This window comes from Notamacropus eugenii, chromosome 6, assembly GCF_028372415.1.
Source record: "Notamacropus eugenii isolate mMacEug1 chromosome 6, mMacEug1.pri_v2, whole genome shotgun sequence".
Taxonomy (NCBI): Eukaryota; Metazoa; Chordata; class Mammalia; order Diprotodontia; family Macropodidae; genus Notamacropus; species Notamacropus eugenii.
Window position 1 is genome coordinate 70,399,998 of NC_092877.1, and position 23,450 is coordinate 70,423,447.

The 23,450-nt window shown below is 38.8% G+C and overlaps 1 protein-coding gene across 4 annotated transcripts in view; it reads right to left on the reverse strand.

Moving 5' to 3' along the window:
• FAM184B (family with sequence similarity 184 member B) overlaps nt 1-23,450 on the reverse strand; it is a 135,797-nt gene that overhangs the window by 65,489 nt on the left and 46,858 nt on the right. For all 4 annotated transcript variants that reach the window (XM_072620343.1, XM_072620344.1, XM_072620341.1 and 1 more), the window contains exons 2-5: nt 6,867-7,616; nt 5,940-6,075; nt 4,483-4,610; nt 2,669-2,878 (exon numbers count right to left, since the gene is read on the reverse strand). In XM_072620343.1, the coding sequence (XP_072476444.1) occupies nt 2,669-2,878; nt 4,483-4,610; nt 5,940-6,075; nt 6,867-7,616 (1,224 nt within the window). The remainder of the gene's footprint in view (nt 1-2,668; nt 2,879-4,482; nt 4,611-5,939; nt 6,076-6,866; nt 7,617-23,450) is intronic.

Here is a 23,450-nt window from a genome sequence, read left to right on the forward strand (position 1 = left end):
TCAAATTATGACTATGTAAGACTGCAGATATAGAAAGCTTAGTCCACTGCATGTCATCTTACCCCAGATACAATCCCTAAAAAAACAAAATCTCTAAGGGGAGTTGATTTCTAGCTAATCAGGGATAGTCTCACTGCATCTGATGGTCTGCAGTTTAAATATTAATACAACTGTGTCACCTTAATCAAGTCAATTACTTTCTGGTCAAACTCTAAGATTTGTGATCCTAAGTAGTGGGATAATAGGAAATCATTTAATACATTATATGGCCCTTAAATTGAAAGATCTCAAAATCTGGTTCCAGAGAATGCAATTGGTTGTTCATGTTAAGCAGGAATATGCAAATGAATAGTTAACTTTGACATTCTACAAGCAGTATGGAATAGTTGGAAAAGCACTGGATTTGGAGTAACTGGACTCAGTTACTTCTCTCTTTGGGCTTCAGTTTCCTCGTGTATAAAATAATGACGATTTCCCAAAGTCCCCATCAGTTCTACGTTCTATGATCATATAAGTGGGCTCTATTCTCCCTTTCAGGGTTAGGTAGGATTTTCTACTCTAGAACATAGAAAGAAGATAACCTTTCTTGGGTTCAACTACCCCATATCCTTTATCCTGATAATGAATCTTCTCAGGTGCCACTAACAGGGTACATAAAGGTACCCAGGCAGGCCTGTCTACCCCCTAACTCAAGGTGACCAGGAAATACAGCCTATCTAAATACATAGGGGAGAATCCAACTTTCAGAAAATAATGGAGTTTTTATCTTCCCCAATTTTATGTGCATCATTTCAAATTCCAGGCTAAAGCCATTTGGAAAATATAACCTCTTCAAAATACAGAAATGAGCAAGAAATATGAGGAAGCACAAATTATTTCTACATCATTCATTACTTGAGCCAGTAACAGAATAGAGATGGAAGTTTTAGTGAGATTTATACACTCAGCTGCTTTTGGAGCAAACAGGTTACCAAGGCAACCTGTTGGCTCCAGGAGACAAGTGTCTGGCTCACTGATCACTAATAGGTATGGAGATGAGTGCCAGGGCATTAGGTCATTCTTTTGGGCTTGTTTTTTAGAACTGGTTGATCACAGTAGAAGGGAAAGGGGAAACTGTACGGTAAAACCCCAAGTACAGGATAGCTTTATTCCACAGATTGGATGAAAAGCAAAGACAGGTCAGACCACATTCCCATTGGCATATGTGATGTGCCTCAGTGGAAAACCTATAGGGAGGTGTTACCTTTGGTCCCTGACACTTGAGTCATAAAGGTTCTTTTGTCTGCCGCCTCTGACTTCTTCCCCTCTCCCTAAGGCTTCCCATTTAGTTTCCAAGTACTGTCAATTCTATCTCCTCAATGTCTCTTGTACACACCTCCTCTGTGTGCCTGTAAATATAATGTATTGAATACTACATATGATATATAATTACATACAATATATTCTATATAATATTATATCTAATATAATTTGACTTCTGCTTGAATTCAAGTCTTCCTGAGTCCAAGCCTTGGTGCTCTAACCACTATGCCATCCAGTTGCCCCAATAATATATAATATACTAATGTTATACAACATAACATTAACATTAGTAGAGTGTATCTTAATAATATGCATGGCACATATGAATAACATTATATACTAATTATTAAATATATTGTTACATTAATTATATGTACAATGTTACATTATATAACATTGTGTGATTTATTAGTAGTATATTATATATAAATTGGGGCAGCTAGGTGGAGTAATAGATACAGCACTCCGGAAGACCTGAGTTCAGATCGGACCTCAGACCCTTATTCGTTGTGTGATCCTGGACAAGTCACTTAACCTCTGTCTACCTCATTTTCCTCATCTATAAAATGGGGATAACAGCACCTACCTCCCAATAATTGGAAAGTGCTTAGGACAGTGCCTGGCACATAGTCAGTCCCATATACATGTTAGCTATTATCGTTATTACACACACATATATGCAAATATATATATGGTACATATATGTATACACATGTGTATATATGCACATTTCACAAATGTTGCCGTCTCTGGATCTCAATTTTCTATTCTGCAAAATGGAGATAAAAATGTCTACAAATGAGGTGATGAGTGTAAAAGTGATTCCGAAAGCAATAACACTACTAAGTGGAGACATCCTGGTGCAATACGCAAGAAGGCAGGGAAAGTTAGCTTGTTTGCCTATACATCCATATAGATGCTCACAATAAAATAGGCATATATATATATATCCATATATATATATATACACAAACATTTATGTATAGATAGATGTTACATGATCCAATATGCTAACTTTCCTTGTTTGTGAAGTCAGAAAAATATTTGATCAAGCTCTTTGGGAAAACAGGTACTTCAGATATCGCTGAAGTCAACGAGTCAGTCCATCAGTATTTATTAAATTCCTTCCATGCGCCAAGCACTGTGCTAAGTGTTGAGGATACAAAGAAAGTCAAAAGCTGGTCCCTGCCCTCTAGGCGCTCACAATCCAACAGGGGAGACAAATGTACAAATATGGTGTAGACACGATAAGCTGGAAATAATCAACAGAGGGACCGCTTGCCTCCAGGACAGGGCATCTGTTTGAAAAAAATAAAAAAACAAAAAAGAGGCTATGCCCGTCCTTGGAAGGGAATTTCCGTCTCACCTTTTGTAGCTTCTTTCTTTCTGCTTCCATGGATGACTGAGTTGACTTGATTTCCAGGGTGTGTTTCTTCACCAAGTCTTCCAATCCCTTCACCAGCTGCTCCCTGAGATGTGTTCTTACCTCTTCTGTCTGATGCCTGATTTTTTGAAGCTCAATTTCATGTTTTTGCTTCCAATATTCTCTCTCAAAAGCAACCCCAGCTTCCTTGGCCTATAGATAGATACACATGTACGTAGATGAAACATGCTTATATATATGTGTGCACACATATAAATATATATATATATATGAAAAAGAGTGGGGGTAAGGAAGAAAGAGAGAAAGAGGAGAGAGAGACAGAGAGACAGAGAACAGAGACAGAGAAACAAAAAGGAGAGAGAGAAAGAGAGAGGCAGGGAGAGGGGGAGAGGGAGGAAGAGAAGGAGAGAGGGAGGGAGGGAGGGAGGGAGAGAGAGAAAGAGAGAGAGAGGGAGAGAGAGAAAGGATAGAGAGACAGAGAGACAGAGAGAGAGGGAGAACAAGAGAATTGTACTCAAAATACAAAATATTCTAGTTCTCTTACATACAACTCTTTCCATTGCTGAAATGCTGATTTTTATAACACCCATCACAAGGTACAATGAATTTTATGAGCTTTTAATCTTAGACGTTAAAGAGATTCTTTTACTTAGTCCACTCTAGAAACACAGGATCTGCTCCTTGCAGCAGGAACTGTTTTATTTGCTTGTATTTTTGTATCCCAGCACTTAACAGTGTGACTGGCACCTAATGAGCACTTAGTAAATGCTCTCTGTTTGCATGTCTCTCTGTCACCAGGGACTTCCTTAGAGCCCATCCAAAGGCATCTTCTTGGTCTTCTCCCTCCTTGATCTCTGCACAGCATCTGGCATTCTTGATAACCTCCCCTCTGATACCAGTTACTCCCTTAGTTTCTGAGTACTAAACTGTCCTGTTTTCCCTCCTACTTCTCTAAGTCCTTTGCCAGTCCTTCTTCCTCCTTCTGTCCCTTTAATGTTAGTGTAACCCTAAACTCTGTCCTTTCCTCTTCTCTCTCTAATTGGGGTTTGCTTATCCTAGACTGGCATATCCAACTCCTGTCTACCTCACTATAAAACTACACAGCCCCTCACATCTATGGACCATCTAGGAGTCGAGCTATTATTGTCTTCGTAGAGCCAACTTTTGGGGAACAGCTATGTGTCTGTCAAGACAAAGACAGGGACACAGCAGGCAAATTTTGAGAAAAGCAGAACACAGATATCTTCTTTTATCTTCCTTGTACGAGATTTGTATATTATTGAATAAACCTTACAGTTAGACAAATTAAGTAAGAAACACTATCTTTGTTTCTGAGTCCAACACACCTAAAACATTGTTTTTCCCTGGCTTTTACTTCCTATTGGAATCCTTTTCATCTTTCAAGGCCCTACAGGTACCACCTTTCCCATCAAGCCTTCTTTAGTTCCCTCCACCAGACCTATATCTCCCTTTTTTAAACTTTCCAGGCATTCTGTTCAATCCTCTTCCAAGGATTTAGTATATTCTAATTGAATTGTAATGATGTGTCTTGTCTTATTCCTTCCTTACTAAACTGATATCCTTAAAGTGTCTTATCTATTTTTGAATCTCCCTCAGTGCCTAACACAATACCTCGTACACACAATAGGAGCTTGGTAAATATTATTGTTGAATTGAAATGACTCTTAGAACGCTTTCAATGCAGTTGAAAGAACTCCAAGTCTTGCCCCACACTTGTAAATTCAGGGCTAACCCCCTGAGACTTTCCCAGCATCCAGACAAATGAGAAACTCTACCTGGGCATCTTCACTCCTTTTGGCACAGGTGCATTCTGTGATGGACAGCTGTTCTTGTTGCAAGCAGAAACTGGGAGTTTTGAAGATATCTGCTTCATTCTGGGAACTGAGGAAAGTCTTCATCTCATCTGTAAATGCAGCATTTAAACTTCACACAGAAGTTCCCTAGCCTTGGTCACACATCCAAGCCCTGACATAGCTTCCCAACGTTATCCTCCCCCCTCACAATCCTACGCTCCAGCCAGTCTGGGCCACTCTGTTCACTGTCTCTCAAACATGCCATGTTCATGCACACCTCTTTACTTCTCCTCACGCAATTCCTTCCATGTTCATTGCTCTCCCAACCTTGTCTCCATGTATCTAAATTGTACCTATCCTTGTAGGTTCAGTTCAAAGCTCTGCTCCACTATGGCCTTGTTTCTCCATTTTCTCCCCCAGTGTCTGGCACTGGTTAGATATCTTATTAAATACTTATTGACTTGAACGAATTCCTGGAAATGGTGTCCCCATCTCAACCTCAGCATCTCATCTGCTCTTGGGCATATTTCTAGTTCCATGAACCCCCCTCCTGGATATGCTTTCAGGCGTGAGCTCATTTTGCAATGTTGTACTCAGGTGTTTAAAGAACTGAGGCTGAACACTTGATCCTCCTAGGAGCCTTCTTTCTGTGCAACAGTGACGAAAGTGAATGTCATCTGTCTAGCATCGTCTGTCACTGTATCAGCCAGCCAGCACAGACTAGAAACCAAGGAAAACCATCCCTGCCTGACCTGACAGCTCAGTCAGTACAATGATTAGGTAGTAAAATTCATTAGAGGAAGAAGAAAGAGGGTATGATCTCTCTGCAAACTTTAACTCTCTGGAACCGCTTTATCTTTATTTATAGGACCACCATTTATAGGACTTCCAATAAGTAACAGTGGTTAGTCAGCCCTCTGAATTATGGGTTTTTTTGGTCACACTAATTACTGATAAAATTTGGTATACCTCCCAAAGGACTTAGCCTTATTTAGGTACTGTGGTAGATGGGAAAAGCTGGGGAAGTAAATGAGTGGAAATGGGAGGTGGGGGTGGGTATTTTTAAATAAGTAAATCTTTCAAAGTCACAGCAACTCAGCCAGACTATTTGGGTTCAAATCCTGACTCTGTCCTTTACTCTTTGTGTGACCTTGGGCAAATCCCTTAACCTTTCTTGGTCTCAGTTTTCTCAAGTGTAAAATGAAAGGGTTGGAGAGATGGCCCCTTTGGTCCCTTCTGTTTCTAAATCTATGACTCTATCTCCGTCCTCCCTAGGTTTGGGTTCCAAAGCCAAGTGTCAGCCTAATTATGTTCCTAGCTTCTAGATCACTGACCCACCCAAGACAGTCCATCTTCTTCAACTGAGCTGCTCAGATAGTCTCTCTACTGTGCCTACCATTGCTACAATGAAGCTGATGAAAATTTCTGGAGCAACTTGCCTGTTTCCTGCAGTATTTGGCATTCCTGCAGCATGAGTTTCTCTGTGGCAACAGCTAATTTCTCCCCAAGAATTTTCGCAGTGTTTTTGGATTCCAGGTTTTCTCGTTGTGCTGCCCTGAGCTGGATGTCCAAGTCCTAAAAGAGATGTTAAGAGTCCTCATTTCTCTGGCATTCATGACCTGCCCAAACTACATGTCTCCATGGTCTGGCTTCACTTAGTAATGTGCTTTGCTACATAAATGCCCACAGTTATGGCAGTCTGTTTTCAGAAAGCTGTCACAGGCTATACTTCCAATTCCCAGGACACAGAACCGCTTACAGTATGCCTCTTTATCTATGAAATATAATTAATAACTTTGGTTTGAGCAACTCACTTACCTAGTTCTCTTGCCCTCAATTTTCTCTTCTGTAAAGTAAAAGACTTATCCTAGATCTGTTATTTTCTAAAATATCTTGATATTTTAGAAAATAGGTTTCCTATATAGTTCTATGTGTTTTATTTTACTCATTTGCAAACATTATTCTGAGAAGGAGTCCCTAGGCTACATCAGACTGACAAAGGGTTCCATGACATTCAAAAGGTAGATCATCTCCAGGGTCCTTTCTAGCTCTGCCCTTCTACATGTCTGTGAGTTTCAACCAGCGGGCCAGCTCAAACCAGTTCATAGGAGCTGATAGTTAAATTATCAGTGTGACCATTTACACTTCAGAAGTTGGCAAGTGCTACAAATCAGGGTTTTGTTGATTGTCTAGACAAGAAACTGATGAAAATATCAATAATGCAGGTAAAACTTAAAATGGGTCATGTATATATCCCCCCACCCCCCCCCCCCACCCCCACTCCAAGAGCTGGCTGTTAAACATTTCTTGTCACACTGCTGATTCCAACCCAATTCAAATGTTACAGTAGCATTTTTACAACCTACTTGAATCTTTTCCTTTAGTTTCAGGGAATACTTCTTTAAGTCGCTTATTCTCTGGCATTTAGACTGCAAATCTATTTCTAGCCTCTTCACTTGCGCCTGTAGAGCCATTTCTTGGACCTGAAAACTCTTCCTCAGCTCAGCCTCCTCCCGCTGCCACTGCCTCAGGGCCTCGGTCACAGACTGTTGCATGGCTTTCTTGACAGCCTCATTTTCCCTCTCATAGGTGACCTGGAGCTGCTTGGCTTTCAGGGCGTAGTCCTGGCTGAGCTGCTGGTTCTCAACCCTGAGCTTTTCTAATTCCCGTTGTGCCTTCTGCATCTCCTGACTCTGGCTTTGGGCCAGGTCTTCCTCCGCATCAGGGCCTTCACTCTGGGGGCTCTCAGATGACTCTTGGTTTCGGTGTTGGAGTTTCTTCTCAAAGTCAGCTTTGAGGTCGAGCATCTCCTTGGAGAGGGAAATGATCCTCTCTGCATGTTCAGTCTCTGCTCTCAACTCCCGTTCTCTTGTCTGTTTCTTAAACAAGGCAGCCTCTGCCAGAGCTTCTTCAGTCAGCCTCTTCTGCTCTTCCAGAGCATTTTCCAGGGACTGAACACGCTTTTGAAGGTCTTGCTCTAATGCGTTGCTCTGATCCTGTAAGATTTTGGCCTTGGTGTTGGCAACAACGCTCTGAAGTTCATCCTGGTGAGCTTCTCTGAGAGCCTCCACACTGGCTTCATACTCATCATTTCTAGTGTTCAAGGCATAAATCACCTAGAGTGGAGGAAGATAAAAAATAAAAAAGCTCTTTCAGTGTACGATAACAGAAGTTCACCAGTTATTTTCTTTGCCAAAACTGCAAGAGAATTTTACTTCTATTTTTATGAGTATGAGTCCCATAATCAGTGAGAGAAGTGCAAGGGTTGTTGTGAGATAAAATGAGATAATATTTATAAAGCATTCTCTTCAAGTCTTGAAGTGCTATAGAAATGCTGTGGATACAGAGCCGTACTCAAAGCCAAGAAGACCTATATTCAAATTCTGTCTCAGGCAATTACTGGTTGGGTAGACTAGGGCCACTTACTTAATATTTCAGTGCCTTAAGCAATTGAGTACAGATAAGCCTTAAATGGATTTTCTTCACTGGGAATACCAAGGAAATTATGGGTTTGGTCCTTCCCTAAACATTTTGCTTTGTATATATTTTAAACATACTTATATTTGTGTGTGTGGTCTCCTGTAATACAATGTACATTCCTTGAGAGCAGAGATTGTTTAAATTTTTTTTGAGACAATCGGGCTAAGTGATTTGCCCAAGGTCACACAGATAGTAATTGTCTAAGGCCAAATTTGAAGGTCCTCCTGACTCCAGGGCTGGTACTCTATCTACTGTGACACCCAGCTGCCCCGAGACTGTTTAATTTTTAGTCTTTCTATCCCCACTGTGTAGTACAGAGCCTGGCACACAATTGGCACTTAATAAATGCTTGTTTGATTGTTTCAGGAAAAAAAGAATCCCAGAATCTGAGTTGGAAGATGTATCAGAGTCCATTTAGTCCAACACATGGCTGAAGAGAAAGCCTTTCTGCACCATATCTGACAAATCATCATCCAGTCTTTGCTTGAAAACCACTTGTGAAAGAGAACCCACAATCTCCCAAAGCAGCCTATTCCATTTGGGGACAGCTCTAAATGTTGGGAAATTTTTCTTTACAACAAACCTAAATCTAGCTCTCTGCAACTTTTACTCACTGCTCTCAGTCCTGCTCTCTAGGATCAAACAAGAGAAAATCTAATCCCTTTCCTATATGATAACCCCTTCAGATTCTCAAAACATAGCATGCCCTTCCATCCCCAAATCTTCTTTTTCCTAGGCTAAATCCCCCAAACACCCCCAATCCCTTCAACTAGTCAATGTATGGCAAGATGTAAAGGCCTCTTCCGGACATTCTCCATTTTTGAAGATTTGGAACTGTGTCAAAAGGAGTAGAAAGTAAATCAAAGAACAATAAAAATGTTTGCAATGTGGTAGCAAGGTCCCTATTGGTATTCAGCAGCATGTGAGTGGAAACTGAGGTCAATGGTGGGAGCAATCCAAGGTTGAAAATTGGCTGAGCATGAATGGCTTAAGGATGAGGGATAAAAGATGTCACATGAAGTTGTGTTGGTTAAGTACAAGGTCAAGATTTAGATGGGATAAAAGGAGAGTCAGAGAATGGGAAATCAGAGGGATAGAAGGGTTGGAGATAAAGAACAGACTGAGGGATGAAATGGAAGGAAGGGAAATTATGACAGGACAGAATGAAAAATGCCACAAGATTTTGATGATAAGAGACTGGATAAATGATGGTGCTCAAGTCAGAAGGTGGCACAGGTCTTGGGGAAAAGTTGATAAGTTTGGTGTTAGATATGTTGAATTCAAGAGACTAGCAAAACACAAAAGTAAAGTTATATATATCTGGAGGTAAGAGTCTGAAACATGGGAATAAGATTAGAGCCAGAAGTAAAAATCTGGCATCAACACTGTAAAACTGCTAGTTGAAGCTGTTCAGCTAAATGAAATTGCCAAGGGAGAGATTTTGATGACAATAAAGGGCCAAGGAGACAAATTTCAGGAATATTCAATTTAAAGATGATTGGTGAAGCAGCAGATAAGACAGAGTGGGAACAGTTAGAGAGATTCGGAGGATAGAGTCTCCAGAAATAGAGGCGGTCAACGTGGTCCAATACTACCAAGGGTAGGAGATGAAGAAAAGGTCACTGGATTTAAGTCAGACTTAAGGAGTCCACATTGAGGTGATGGGCAGCCACACGAACATCACCAGTGTGGTTTCTACTATGGAAGTAAAAAAAGCACAATGGAAATAGAGAGAGATCTGGAGTGGATATTGGCATGGGGAGAGAAGAACTAAGAAGAATAGGAGTGAGGGAGTGGACAACTGGGGATGGCAAATAAGGCTTGTACATCCATAGCCGGAAGTTCAGAATCACTGGGCTGGACACTGGAGAGTATATGAAAGGAGGATACTAACCATTGAGGAATGATTCTAGGCAGAGAAGCAGTAGTTGGAGAGATTTCTGTTGAGGGAAGAAGACTGTTCAAAGACCTTCCTTGAGGTCCATCCTTACGGCAGGTGATGTTGTTATATCCTGTGAGGCTATTTTCTAAATATGGTGTGCTAGGTGAACGATGGCATCACCAAGATGAATAGTAAAATCTAAAAGAAATGGTTTTGGGGGTCAAGTATACAACCTTGGTCTGGGACATTCTGAGGGTAAGAGAAGTCTGGACTCTTCCTCAGTATATATGCTGCCTACCAACAGTAGGAGAGAAGATATGCCTTTGTGAGGACTATGGACAGCAGCTGCTTGGCTTCTGACTATCTTGACTTTGGATAAAAGGTAGAATGAAGCACATGAGGGATAATTGCAAGAGTGGCCATGGGACCTGTTGGAAGAAATATACAAATAAGAGAAAAGTAGCGAGCCATCCTCTGCAGGATCCAAACTTCCAGTGTGAATCAGCATCATGGCCCAAGCTGGAGTGCCACATAGACATGAAATGGCACAAGGCTGGTGGTGTTTCTATCCTCTCTTCTCAACAGCAGTGGCACAGGAGCTGCCATATTTTGACTGCCCAACTCGGTATCTAATTTATATGTAAGGAAAGGGCAATGTCAATTCAAAAGATCTGGTCAAGAAGAGCAGTCTGACTTTACTAACTAAATACATACGGAAGAAATTTGTATTAGAGAAAATATTATTTCAAATGCAGTTGAGGTCTGGTTTTCAAGATGTCTTAAGGAAAGATCCTAGAAATATTTAAAAGAAAACAAAACTGTGCCATTGCTTTAAAAAAATGAACAAGGAAGCATTAGCAATACTTGACCTATGTGCCTACTGTTACATCACTATAAAAATTTTATGAGAATGGTCTGTGCATGAATGTGAGCAGGAAATAGGCACGTTTTTGCCAATGATTTTCCATAACAGACTGTATCTTTCTAGTCATACAATTGACCCAAAAGTACTTACTGTTAACTATAATAAGCATTTGATTTAGTGGCACAAAATGCAGCCTTAAAAGCTCTTCTCCAATCAGACATCCCCCATGACAACAAAATTGTCTTTTTGTTTGATGATTTTGTTTGATGATTATTTGATTATTAATATCAAGTGATGGATATATTAGGGATATGTGCTCAGCAAAGATGTCAGCCAGTGTGTCATGGGGGACGTTCTATGAAAAGTCTAAATGAAAGAGGAATTCCCTTTTCATGGAGAGATAGGTCATGCTTCTTTTTGCAGATGGCATTGTGCTGATTTCACTGGCACAAAAATGTCACAAGGCCTTCTTAATTAGCTCTTAAGTCAGATCCTTGAGAGTAGGCTCTGCATTAGATTTATCTTTGTAGTCTCAGGGCCTTGCATATGGCAGGAGCTTAATAAATCTTTGATTAATGGAACCAAATTGATCCCTTAAAGAGCTTAGCCTAGTTTTTCTGCTGGAAACTAATGAACATAGCTGGTCTGGAAAACAATAGTTCTAAGACCTTTGTTCTTCTAGCTTGGGAATATGAATATTTTTTGGCAATTGAAACATTTCTGTGAATAAAATGGCTTATGGTCTCCATTTTTCCTGAATTTAGACTTGGTAGTACCCTATTTATTTAGTGTGTATAGTATTCCTTACCTTTGGTTGTATGTGTGTGTGTGTGTGTATATGTGTGGATGTATGTGTGTATGTGTGTGTGGATAGATAGATAGATAGATAGATAGATAGATAGATAGATAGATAGTAACTGCCCTATCTGTTTCTTCTTCTTCCCCTCCCCAACGAAGAAGAGAATATAAATCCTCTATAGTCTACTTTTCATTTTTGCCCTTTGCTTACCCTCTAGGGATATGCATAACTGAGATATTACTAGGGGAACATATCCATAAAGATGTTATGAACTCCATACTAAACTACTATCTTTTTATTATTATTAACAAGCCAGACTATTAATAAACCAGAAGATGACAGGATAGCTTTGGGGGAATATAGAGATACATATATGTACATATGTGTGTGTGTGTCATTCCACACTGGGCTAGTTCATCCAGTGACAGATAGCTTCATTGTAGGTTTGGGATTCATGAACTCAAAGAAGACTGTGGTTCCAGGGAGCCTTCCAACAACCGTGAAGCTCATGGGGGCCGTTTTTTAAAAGAAAACAAAGATAACATCATACTTTTATGGTTTGAAGGCAAAATTTCAAGAAAATATACTCCAAAGATCTAGGTGTGTATCAGTCCCTAAATTAGAATAAGGACTCTATAGGAGAAATGATGAGTCTTAGAAGTATCAAAATTTGGAAAATACCTTGCAGATCATCTAATCCAATTCTTTCTTTTAAAATATAAAAAAAGTATGTCCCTAAAAGGGAAGCAGCTTCTCCAGTAATCAGAAGAGATCAGACTACAGTTCAGACCTTCTAGTTTCATGTTCTTTACAATATGCCACAGTGCCCTTCAAGAGAATGAAGAATATCAGAGCATACTCTAATACTTGAAGCTCCAGGTAATATCATATTACCAGCAATAAAGGTAATTAATTCTCTCTTTTATTAAACAGAATCTCTAAAGTGTCTGCCTGCACTTGTTATGACTTACCCATAGAAACTAGATTACTAGTAGGAGGGTACTCATCTTGGCTCCCCCATCAAAGGAAAAAAAATTAAAAATAATTTAAACCCATTGACAATGTCAACAAGCTTTGCAATGGGAGAAACTCTGAAGAACATTGTTCCCCAAGCTTGGAATGCTCTCTTTCCTTGTCTCTACCTCCCAGCACCCTTGGCTTCCTCCATGTCTTAGCTAAAACCCCACTTTATGCAAGAAGCATTTCCCTTATATTCCCTCCAAGTTATCCTGAATATAACCTGTCTGTACATGGCTGTCATCTCTCCCATTAGATTGGGAGCTCCTTGAGGACAAGGACTATTTTTGCCTTTCACATATCTCAGAGCTTAGCACAGGGCCTGGCACATAACAAGTGACTGATAAGTGCTCATTGACATGACTAGAATACCATGGTAGAGTAGATGAAGTCAGAGAACTGGGTCCAAATCCTAAGTTTGCTACTTACTATGTTACCTTGTCAGGTCATTTAACTTCTATGGGCTTCAGTTTTCTTACCTGTAAGATGAGAGGATTGGACCAAAGGACATCTAGGGTTCTTTCTAGCTCTTAATCAATGAGTCTGTGGGTTAAATGGGCAGCTAGGTGGCGCAATGGTTACAACATTGGGCCTGGAATCAGGAAAATTCAAGTTCAAATTCAGCCTCAGATACTTACTAGCTATGTGTTGTTTAATCCTGTTTGCCTCAGTTTCCTCATCTGTAAAATGAGCTGGAGAAGGAAATGGCAAACCACTCCAGTATCTTTGCCAAGAAAACCCCAAATGTGGGGTCATAAGAGACATGACTGAAAACAACTGAACAACAAGAAGATGAGCTAAGCAGGATGGGCAAATGTGGGTGCAGTCGGTGTCACTGGAGGGCAGACCTACATCAATAAGACCACGGACGCATTGGAGTATTTAGGAAAATGTAGTCATCCCTCCTGATAGATCTCTTTAAAAACAATTAGAAATTCTTCCTGGGACATTCAATCTCTGAGAAATTAGCTTGGATCATTATAAAAGCAGGGAAAAACAGAACAAGTTTTTCCTTGGGCAGTTCTCTGTTCATCTTGCCTATCTAAAATCCTGATGTCTTTCAACATAGTTTTCCTTTATGGTATATCAACCAACTCACTGGAATGGCTAGAGAGGTTTCCAGGCAGCCTGGAAGGCTAATTATGCCCATTTGCAAATCAGTCACTTTCCCCTGTGAGCCATTTTACATACTATATGCACACAAATATGTTTGAGCCAGCAAAGAATCAAAAACCTGAAAACAGATGTGCAAACACACTTTTATCTATAGGAGATTTATATTGGGCTTTATTCTGACAGCATAGGAGAATGTTTCTTGGCATAATCAGGGATTTCTTGCTCTGACCTTAAGGCCTTCCTGGGTCTACTAGGGGTGTTGCCTACAATTCCAACCCCCCCCCAAAAAACCCCAGCAGATTACTTTGCTCCCAATAGCTCACTGTAGTTCAGGCCACAGCAGAAAGATAGAAAGATAAGGAAGGGCTGCAGCCTCCCCATGTCACAGAGGTTAGCCAAGAGATATGAGCAAGTGATCACTTGATTATGTTTATTTAATATTTAGAAAAAATATTCCCTTTAAAGACGAACATCTAAATCACTGGTATTTCCTATTCTCAGCTGCAAAGGATGATGTATGTATTTCATATGACCTGTTTCTTTTTCAGTTGCCATCTCCATATTCCTGATATGTATGTAAAACAAGTTACGAACATAAATTGCTTACCCTGAAATTATGCAGCCAAAACATAGTAGAGCAAGTAAACAGCTATTTAAAAAAAAGATAACAAAAAGAGCAAACAGCAAAATAAAACAGAAAACCACCCATCATAGAGATATTTAAATAAACAGTTAAGAAAAACAGATACTGCCCTATCCTCAGATCAGGAAAGGTCTTCTCTGTTGTTCCACTTAGAAGTAAAGGTGATGAGTGAAGGCACAAGGAAAAATAGAGAGGAGATAACAGTAGGACTTGTCCTAAGAACAACTGTGAAGACAGGTGGGTCTTCCAAGTCTACAGACTCCTCCTTTTGCACACTCTTTGCCCTCCTTTCACCATCCCCTGAAGAAGCCTATTCATTGAATGGGTGTATCTCACTCAGAGTGAGAATGCGATAAGACCTTAGCCTGAAAGGGCCAGGGTCCTGATGAGCATCAGGTCACTGGACCCAGATGGCTCAGGAGAAGAAAGTGAGGATGGTGACTGCACAGCCCTCCCTCACTCAAATCAAAGTTAATTGCAAGTCATGTCATCATCTTGATGTCATGGTCACCTTTGAGAACGAGGGACACAAGCCCTCCCCTTCAACTCTCAGGGGTCAGGGCCCTCCTTTTAAACAAGTCTTGTCTGACACTTTATTCAAGGGAAAGAAGCTTAAAATGTACCCTATGGAATCAAGAAAATTTTGAAGATTCGATTTTTTTTTTAGTAAATGATCAATTAGTGTCCTTTTTGTTACATAGTTATAACTTCCCCAATACCAGCCCTCTTCACTTTCCACACCCCAAACCCTCTTCTCTAATAAAGAAGTATAGTTAAGGAAAAAAGATCAACACTTTAGGCATGCCTAAAAACACATTGTTCCTTATAAACCTGTAATACACTACCTCTCATCCAAAAAGAGGTAAGTATGCTTCACCTAGAGCTGTCTGGGATCAAGATTGATCATTATTTTGATCAAAATCCTGATGTCTTTCAATATTGTTTTCCTTTATGTTACTGTGGCCACTGAGCAAAGTGTTTTCTTAGTTCTGCTTACTTCATTTGGCATTCATTCATATGCCTGCCCAAGTTTCTCTGAATTCTTCATGTTGGTCATTCCTTATGGTAAAACAATATTCACATGCCATGTTTTATTCATCCAAATTACGGGTACTAACTTTGTTTCTAGTTTCTTTCTATAACAAAAATGCTGCTACAAATATTTCTTTGCTGTGTTCCCTCAAAACTTAGACAAAATCCTACCTTCTATAAGAAGTCTTTCCCAAACCCCCTTAATGTTAGCATCTGCCCTCTGAAATGACCCCATGTTATCACACACACATACGCATATATGCATATATGTATATATCCTGTTACACATTCTTGTTTACATGTTGTCTCCCTCATTAAATTGAGAACTCCTTGAGGGCAGGAACAGTTTTTGGCTTTCTTTTGTATACTCAGTACCTAGCACAGTGACTGGCCCATAGTAGGTGCTCAATAAATAGGAGCTTGTGGTTGTTGTAAACAAGAAATATTTCAACAAGATCAAGAAATAAGAAAATAGAAGAAAATGTAAGATATCTGTTATCAAAAACTACTAATGCGGAATTGGAAGGTTCAGAAGAGATTTTAGAAAAGGACAAATAAAAACCTGGGTGCTGTATTTAAGGATATGATAAGAGAAAACTGCCCAGACCTATCCAAACCAGGGGCAAAATGAAAATAGATGCTACTGATGACCTCCTGAAAAGAACTCCAAAATAAAAAGACCGTGGAATGTCTTAGCCAAAATTGAGAGCTTCCAAGTCAATGAAAATATACTTCAAACAGTGAAAAAAAAAAAGAGTTCAAATACCAAGAAACCATCTAAGGTTGACATAAGGGTCAATAGCAACTACCATGAAGAAAAGAAAATCTTGCAATTAGATGTTTCAAATGGGAGAGTATAAAAGGGCAACAACAATCTAACCAATAACAACTTACCTTACAAAATTAAATATAATTCTACATGAAAAAATGGCCCATTAATTGAATATAGGAGTTTCAAACATTCCTGATGAAAAGGCCAGAGCTGAGGAGAAAACTTAGGAATGTACTCACATATTAAATGCACCCTTTTCAGACCATAATGCAATAAAAAAATTACATTCAGTAAAGGACCTTGGAAGCATAGATTAAAAATCAATTGGAAACTAAATAATCTAACCCTACAGAATGAGTTGGTCAAAGGACAAATCATAGAAACAATCAATAATAATTAAAGATAATGACAACAATGAAACGACATATCAAAAATTGTGGGACACAATCAAAGTAGTACTTAGGGGAAAATTTATATCTCTAAATGCTTACATCAGTAAAAAAAAAAAAAAAAAAGAAAGCATGGATCAATGAATTGAACTGCAACTAAGAAAACTAGAAAAACAACAAATTAAAAATCTGCAATTAAACACCAAAATAGAAATCCTAAAAATCAAATGAGAAATTAATAAAATTGAAAGTAAAAAAACTCAGCAACATTGAATTAATCAATAAAACTAGGAGCTAGTATAATGGGAGGAAACCAATAAATTTGACTAAGTATTACTTAATTTGCTTTAAAAAAGATGAAAACCAGATTACCAGTACCAAAAATGAAAAGGGAGAATGTGCCAACAATGAAGATGAAATTAAAGCAATAATTAAGAGCTATTCTGCCCAATTATATGCCAATGAAACTGGCAATCTAAATAAAATGGACAAATATTTACAAAAAATATAAACTGCTTAGATTATCAGAAAAGGAAATAGTATACTAAAATAGCCCTGTCTTAGGAAAAGAAATTAAACAAGCCATAAATGAGCTGCCTAAGGGAAAAAAAACCCCAGACCAGATGGATTTACAAGTGAATTCTACCAAATATTTAAAGAACAATTTGAAAAAGTAGGTTAGAAAGGAGTCCTACTAAATCTCTTTTATGACACAAATGTGGTTTTGTTACCTAAGCTTAACAGAACAAAAAACAGAGAAATAAAACTATGGACCAATTTTTCTAATGAATATTCATGCAAAATTTTAAAAAAAATACTAGCAAGGAGATTACAACAACATGTTAAAGATCATACATGATGACCAGGTTGGATTTATACCAGGAACGAATCGCTGGTTCAATATTAGGAAAAATACAAGCATAATTTAACCTTTTCAATAACAAAAGCAACAAAAACATTTAATTATAGCAATAGACGCAGAAAAAGCTTCTGACAAAATATAATACCAACTTCTAGTAAAAACACTTTTAAGACATAGGAATAAATGGAGCTTTTCTTTTAAAATGATAAGGAGAATCCATCAAACACCAAGAGCAAGTATTGTCTGTAATGGGAATAAACTAGAAGTCTTACCAATAAGATCAGGGATGAAGAAAGGATGTCCCTTATCACTGTATCACTTATTATTGTACTAGAAATGCTGGCTATGGCAATAAGACCAAAAAGAGTTGAAGGAATAAGCACAGGCAACAAGGAGACAAAACAAATGATGTAATGGTATACCTAGAGAACCCTGGAAAATCAGCTGAGAAAACTAGTTGAAACAATCAACAACCTTGGCAAAGTTGCTGGATATAAAATAAACTAATAGAAATAAAAATTAAATTGAGAATAACTGCAAACAATATAAAATACTTGGGAGTCTACCTGCCAAGACACACAAAGGAACTATATGAACACAATTACAAAACACTTCTCAGGTCAATAAGTACAGACGTAAACTGTAAATTGAAGGAATATTCACTGCTCATGAATAGGCTGAACCAATAAAATAAAAATGACAATAGTACCTAAGTTAATTCACTTATTCAGTGCCATACCAATCAAACTACCAAATCATTATTTTATAGAGCTAGAAGAAATAATAATAAAACTCATCTGGAGGTACAAAAGGTCAAATCTATTAAAGGAATCAATGGAAAAAAAGTTAAGGAAGATGGCCTATGGCACTTTCTGTATTATTATCCTCACTTCACAGGCTACGAGGCTCAGGGACTCACCCAGGTTCATATTGCTATTAAGTGTCTGAAACAGGATTTGAATTCAGGTTTTCCTGACTCCAAGTCCAACCCTCTACCCACAATGACCTAACTGCCAGGTTGCAGGGCATAGATTCAAATCCAACTTCTGATGGGCATCAGTTTCCTCACTGGTAAAATGAGATGTCCAACCAGAATGCCTCTGAGGTCCCTTTAATCAGTGAAATTAAAAAAAAAAATTAGATGTACTGCTTTAATTAAATATGCTTTATATTTTTTATCTCTAGGATAACAGGAACCACATCATCATTAAGGAGAGTTTTATTTTATCCTTTCGGTACTAGATCCATCTGGAGTATGCATTACCATGGGCTGGGAACCAGGAGACTTAAGATTTAGAGTCCACTTAGCTGTGTTACCTTGGCCAAGTAATTTAACCTCTTTAGAACACAGTTTTCTCACCTGCAAATGATGAGATTACTTAAGTGAGCTCTAAAATACATTCAGTTCGAAATTTTTGTGGATTCCTTGATAGGTGCAGTGGTGTTGGGGCTGAGGGTCGGGAGAGGACAAGGCACAATTGTTTAAGTAAAAGCATTTTAGTTCCTTCAGCCTTCCTTCTCCTCATCTTATTGCCCAAGGTCTGCGCACAGACCTTTGACCCAGTCCCACCTCTGGTCAATAGTAGCATATACCTCACACAGAATTAAAGCCTAGTATCATATAGCCCCTGGCACAAATGCAGAGTGGAATATTCACTAGTTGGCCTCCGTCTGAATCAAGGAGACCTAAGTTCAAATCCCACATCTGACACATAATGACAGTGTGTCTCTGGATAATCCATTTAACCCTTTAATTCTCCCAGGCAACTCTAACACTATAAACTTAAAATCTGATTATGGGGTTTCTTCTAAAAAAGTTACAATCCCAAAACCATGTGGATCAGCATATATTGGTTTGATGGATCTGTGTAATAATGGGCAGCATTAGTGAAGGTATTCTTTTTAAGTTCAATATTCAATGTTGGAAACTCAGTGCTAAATCAAATAGGAGTCAGGGAAAAATCTTTTTTTTTTTTTTTTGACAATTCCTTTGCTTTGATCTGAATGAAATCTCAGGATATAAGAAGTTTTGATTGATCATAATTTCTTGTGACTGTTGATCTCAAACAGAATGTCTGACTTTCTACTCTTCAGTTACTAAGGTAATCCTGATCGAAATCCTAGAGCAGGAGTTAGTAATCTGTGGAATGCCAGAGAGGGGAAAAGAACACAAGATGACTGAGTGGCACTCATACTGCTAATCCTAAGAATGCCATGAAGAAGTTTAGTGTAAAAAAATTAGTGGGAAGGAATGTTACATTGATAAAAGAAATAATGTATATAAAATACTCTATAAATTATAGAGCTCTATATAAATATGAACTATGATTATTGTTGTTATTAATGTTGTTATTACATCACTTGCTTAGTGAATACTTACATTCAGTCTTGCATTTGCCCTGGGCCAGGGCAAGTGTGGCTCTACTATACATCTTCTGGTAGAAGCCCTTGCTGGGTCAGCATGGAAGATATCAACAAGAATTCTCAAAGACAGTACTGACCATTCCCATCTCCCAATTCCCCAAGCCCCAGCTATGTCTAGGGCCTGTCTCCATGGCAACCCCACATCTTTGTTTCCACCATCTGCTGGGACTAAAAAAGCTGTGGCCTGAGGCAAATGTACTCAGAGGGACCCAACAGACATAATAAGCTGCAAGTAAGCACGTGAACATCAGTCAGTTTTGCACTTTGCTGGAAGAGGAGAGGTAGGAGATGCTCCTCCAGATCCTTAATACTCTCTCATCAGTCAAAGACTGTAATGGTTATAATGGTACAGGCACCTCTCCTTTCCCTAGCCTATCTACAACCTCCTCCAGTGCTCATTGCTAGCCTCATCACTCCCAATAAGGTCACTTCTCTAGGGACCTTTTATCCCCTGACTTCCTATCACACTTAGAGTTCAAATCACACGATTTAGCAATACTTGGTCTTCTATTTTTTTCTACTTTCTCTTTGTGCTTATGTCTTGTCTCCTAACAAGAATACAAGTTGACTGTGATCAGGACTGTGTCCATGTGTTGTATATGTACCAGAACAACTCAACAAATCAATAAGTATTTATTAAATGTTTAATATGCAAGGTACTATAGTAAGTACTGGGGCTAGAAAGAAAAAGAAAAATAGTCCCTGTCCTCATGGAGCTCACATTCTAGTGGGAGAGACAACATTCAAACAATTATGTACATATAAGATATATACAGGATCAAGAGCAAATAATGTAGTGCTGGATATATGGCATACATAGACTTTAGAGCTAGTAGGAATCTTAGGGATCATCTAGTTCAGGAGTCAGCAAACCACGCCAGTGTGACTGGTCCTTTTGAGTTCCTGCTATTTGTGTACAGCAAGGAATTAGCCCAGGGTTGTTTTGTAACAAGAAAGAATGATCTTGTTAAGAGCCTGTTCATCCTCTTCCTATTTTAACTGCAACCTGACAGAAGAGCTCCTTTTCCTGACTATGGCAACATGGAGAAGAACAGGTCTGTCTTATATTAGAGTATTATCCTTCTCTGTGCCCAGTTGGAAGGTAGCTCAATTCAGGAACCTTAGAAAATGCACAGCGTGGGGCAGGGGGTCAAAAGGTTCCATATGACTGTAGTTCTGCTATCACTAGGGATACTGAGAAGCCAAAGCCACTTGGGCCAAAAGCAGTCATCCAGAGCAATAATGCTTGAGCAACTCAGATTCTTCTGGAGCTGTTTCCTGCAGGGCATTGCATATAGTAGCTCCCGAACAAATATTTGTCAAATGAATGAATTTCATCTGTACCTCTGTAAAGTGGGCGAGTCTGGGGAGTAAGTCCCTAGAGTGTTACTTTGCCTTTCCTTTCTCTCTTCCTCCTTCTCTAGTAGCAACCCACTCAGTTATTGAATCCCTACAAGAGTGTAGGTAGTTCAGGGTTTGAAGCCAATAGGAAATGTGGCTGCTCAATGCCAACAAGATAAAGTCCAGAATCCTTTGGAGAGGGCCAGGCATTCAATCCCCTCTACAGTTTACCCACAAGCTCTCTTTCCAACCAGTCTTACATCCCACTCCCCAACTTTATGGGCCCCTAAATTGGTAATCTGTTTTAACACTTTTTGCTTTTAGTATTTGAGACCACTGATAGTTAAAGACTCCCATCTTCCCCATCATACATCACAGTCCTGGGCAATGGTTTACACCATGAAAGTTCACCTCACTTCTACTCTGCCTCATCATGCCACAACTATCCATAGCTCCATTTTTAGAAAATGTTTTCAACACCCTTGAACAGTTGTGTGGGAAACAAGGAAGTTCTGTTTCCACAGTTTTGGGTTATCAGGGTTGTGACCTAGCACAGTCAGGTAGAGGTCAGAAACTCCCGAACAGGCTTGATGAGCTGTTTCAGGGAAAACCTATCAGAGAGGAGAACATGAAGTCATGTGGCAATGGATGGTGTCATGGGAGGCGCAAAATTCAGAACAGTCTAAGAAACTTCTATTGATCTGAACAAGTTGTAGTCTTTCTGTAGCCTTACTGGGAAGCTCCCCTTTCATTGTCATAGAAGACACTCCCTCCTCTGAACTCCATTTTAATAAACTTTGATGCCCTTTTGTGTGTCGAGTGCATCTCTAACAGCTGATTCCCCAGAAGTTAGAATACATCTAAGAGCATATATTGAACAGCATATTTACCACTCCCCAATAATGCACATTCCAAGAAAAGCTGAAAATAGTTACCGCCTTTTTTTTTTGCAACATCATGTATCAAGAATAAAGCAGACCGAGCGCATCCAACCATTCTGGAGAGCAATTTGGAACTATGCCCAAAGGGCTACAAAAATGTGCATACCCTTTGACCCAGCAATATCGCTACTAGGACTATATCCCCAAGAGATCATAAAAATGGGAAAGGGTCCCACATGTACAAAAATATTTATAGCAGCACTCTATGTAGTTGCCAAAAACTGGAAGTCAAGGGGATGTCCATCAATTGGGGAATGGCTGAATAAATTATGGTATATGAATGTAATGGAGTACTATTGTGCCATAAGAAATGATGAACAAGAAGACTTCAGAGAGGCCTGGAAGGACTTATATGACCTGATGCTGAGTGAAAGGAGCAGAACCAGGAGAACTTTATGCACAGCAACAACCACAGTGTGTGAGAGTTTTTTCTGGTAGACTTAGATTTTTGTAATAACACAAGAACTTCTTACCAAAAAAAAAAAAAAAAAATCCCAATGGAGGATCTCAAGGCAAAATGCCTGCCACACTCAGAGAGAGAAATATGGAAGTCACTCACATATTGTAGCAGATCATGTTTGTGTATGTGTATGTGTTTGTGTATCATGTTCTGATTTGTTATACGATTTCTTTCATTTATCTTAGTCTGACTACATAGCATGACTATAGTGAAAATATACTCAATAGGAAAGTATATGTAGAATCTATACAGAATTGTATGCAGTCGTGGGGAGGGAGGGGGGTAGTGGGGGGTAGGTGGGGGGGATAAAATCACAATTGTATGGCAGTGATTGTTAAACATTACAAAATAAAAAAATAAATAAATAAATAAATAAAACAAAAAAAAAAAAGAATAAAGCAGACCAAACAAAAACTTTCACAGATCTGAACTCTCAGTGAAAAAGGCTTTTCATAGAAGGCCCTGATGATACTAATTATCATGAAAAAGCTAATTTTAAGGATAACTTTTCTTATGTTTTTACACTAAAGTTTAAATTATTATTTTAAACTATTATTTGTTGTATTGGTGGTACAAATAAACTAGAGACTGGAATGTTGGTACTGTCTTTACATTTCATATTGCCTTATTTTTCTGGAACCTCACATACAAGAACTCTTATCTTTCTTAAAATTAAAATAATTCTTTTGTATTAAATATACAAAATACATCAAAATTATAATTTAAGAAAATGAAATCAAGTATAGCTTACATTTTAATTGTTGATTCAAACTTTTGATATCTTCATATTAAATACTGCACTACATCTTTTTCTGCACCACTGTCTATGACAGTTTAAGCACATATAAACATGCAAAGTACAAAATCAAAATATTCCAGCCTATACACAAACTATCCATCCTCTAATGTAAATTAACAGAAGACAGA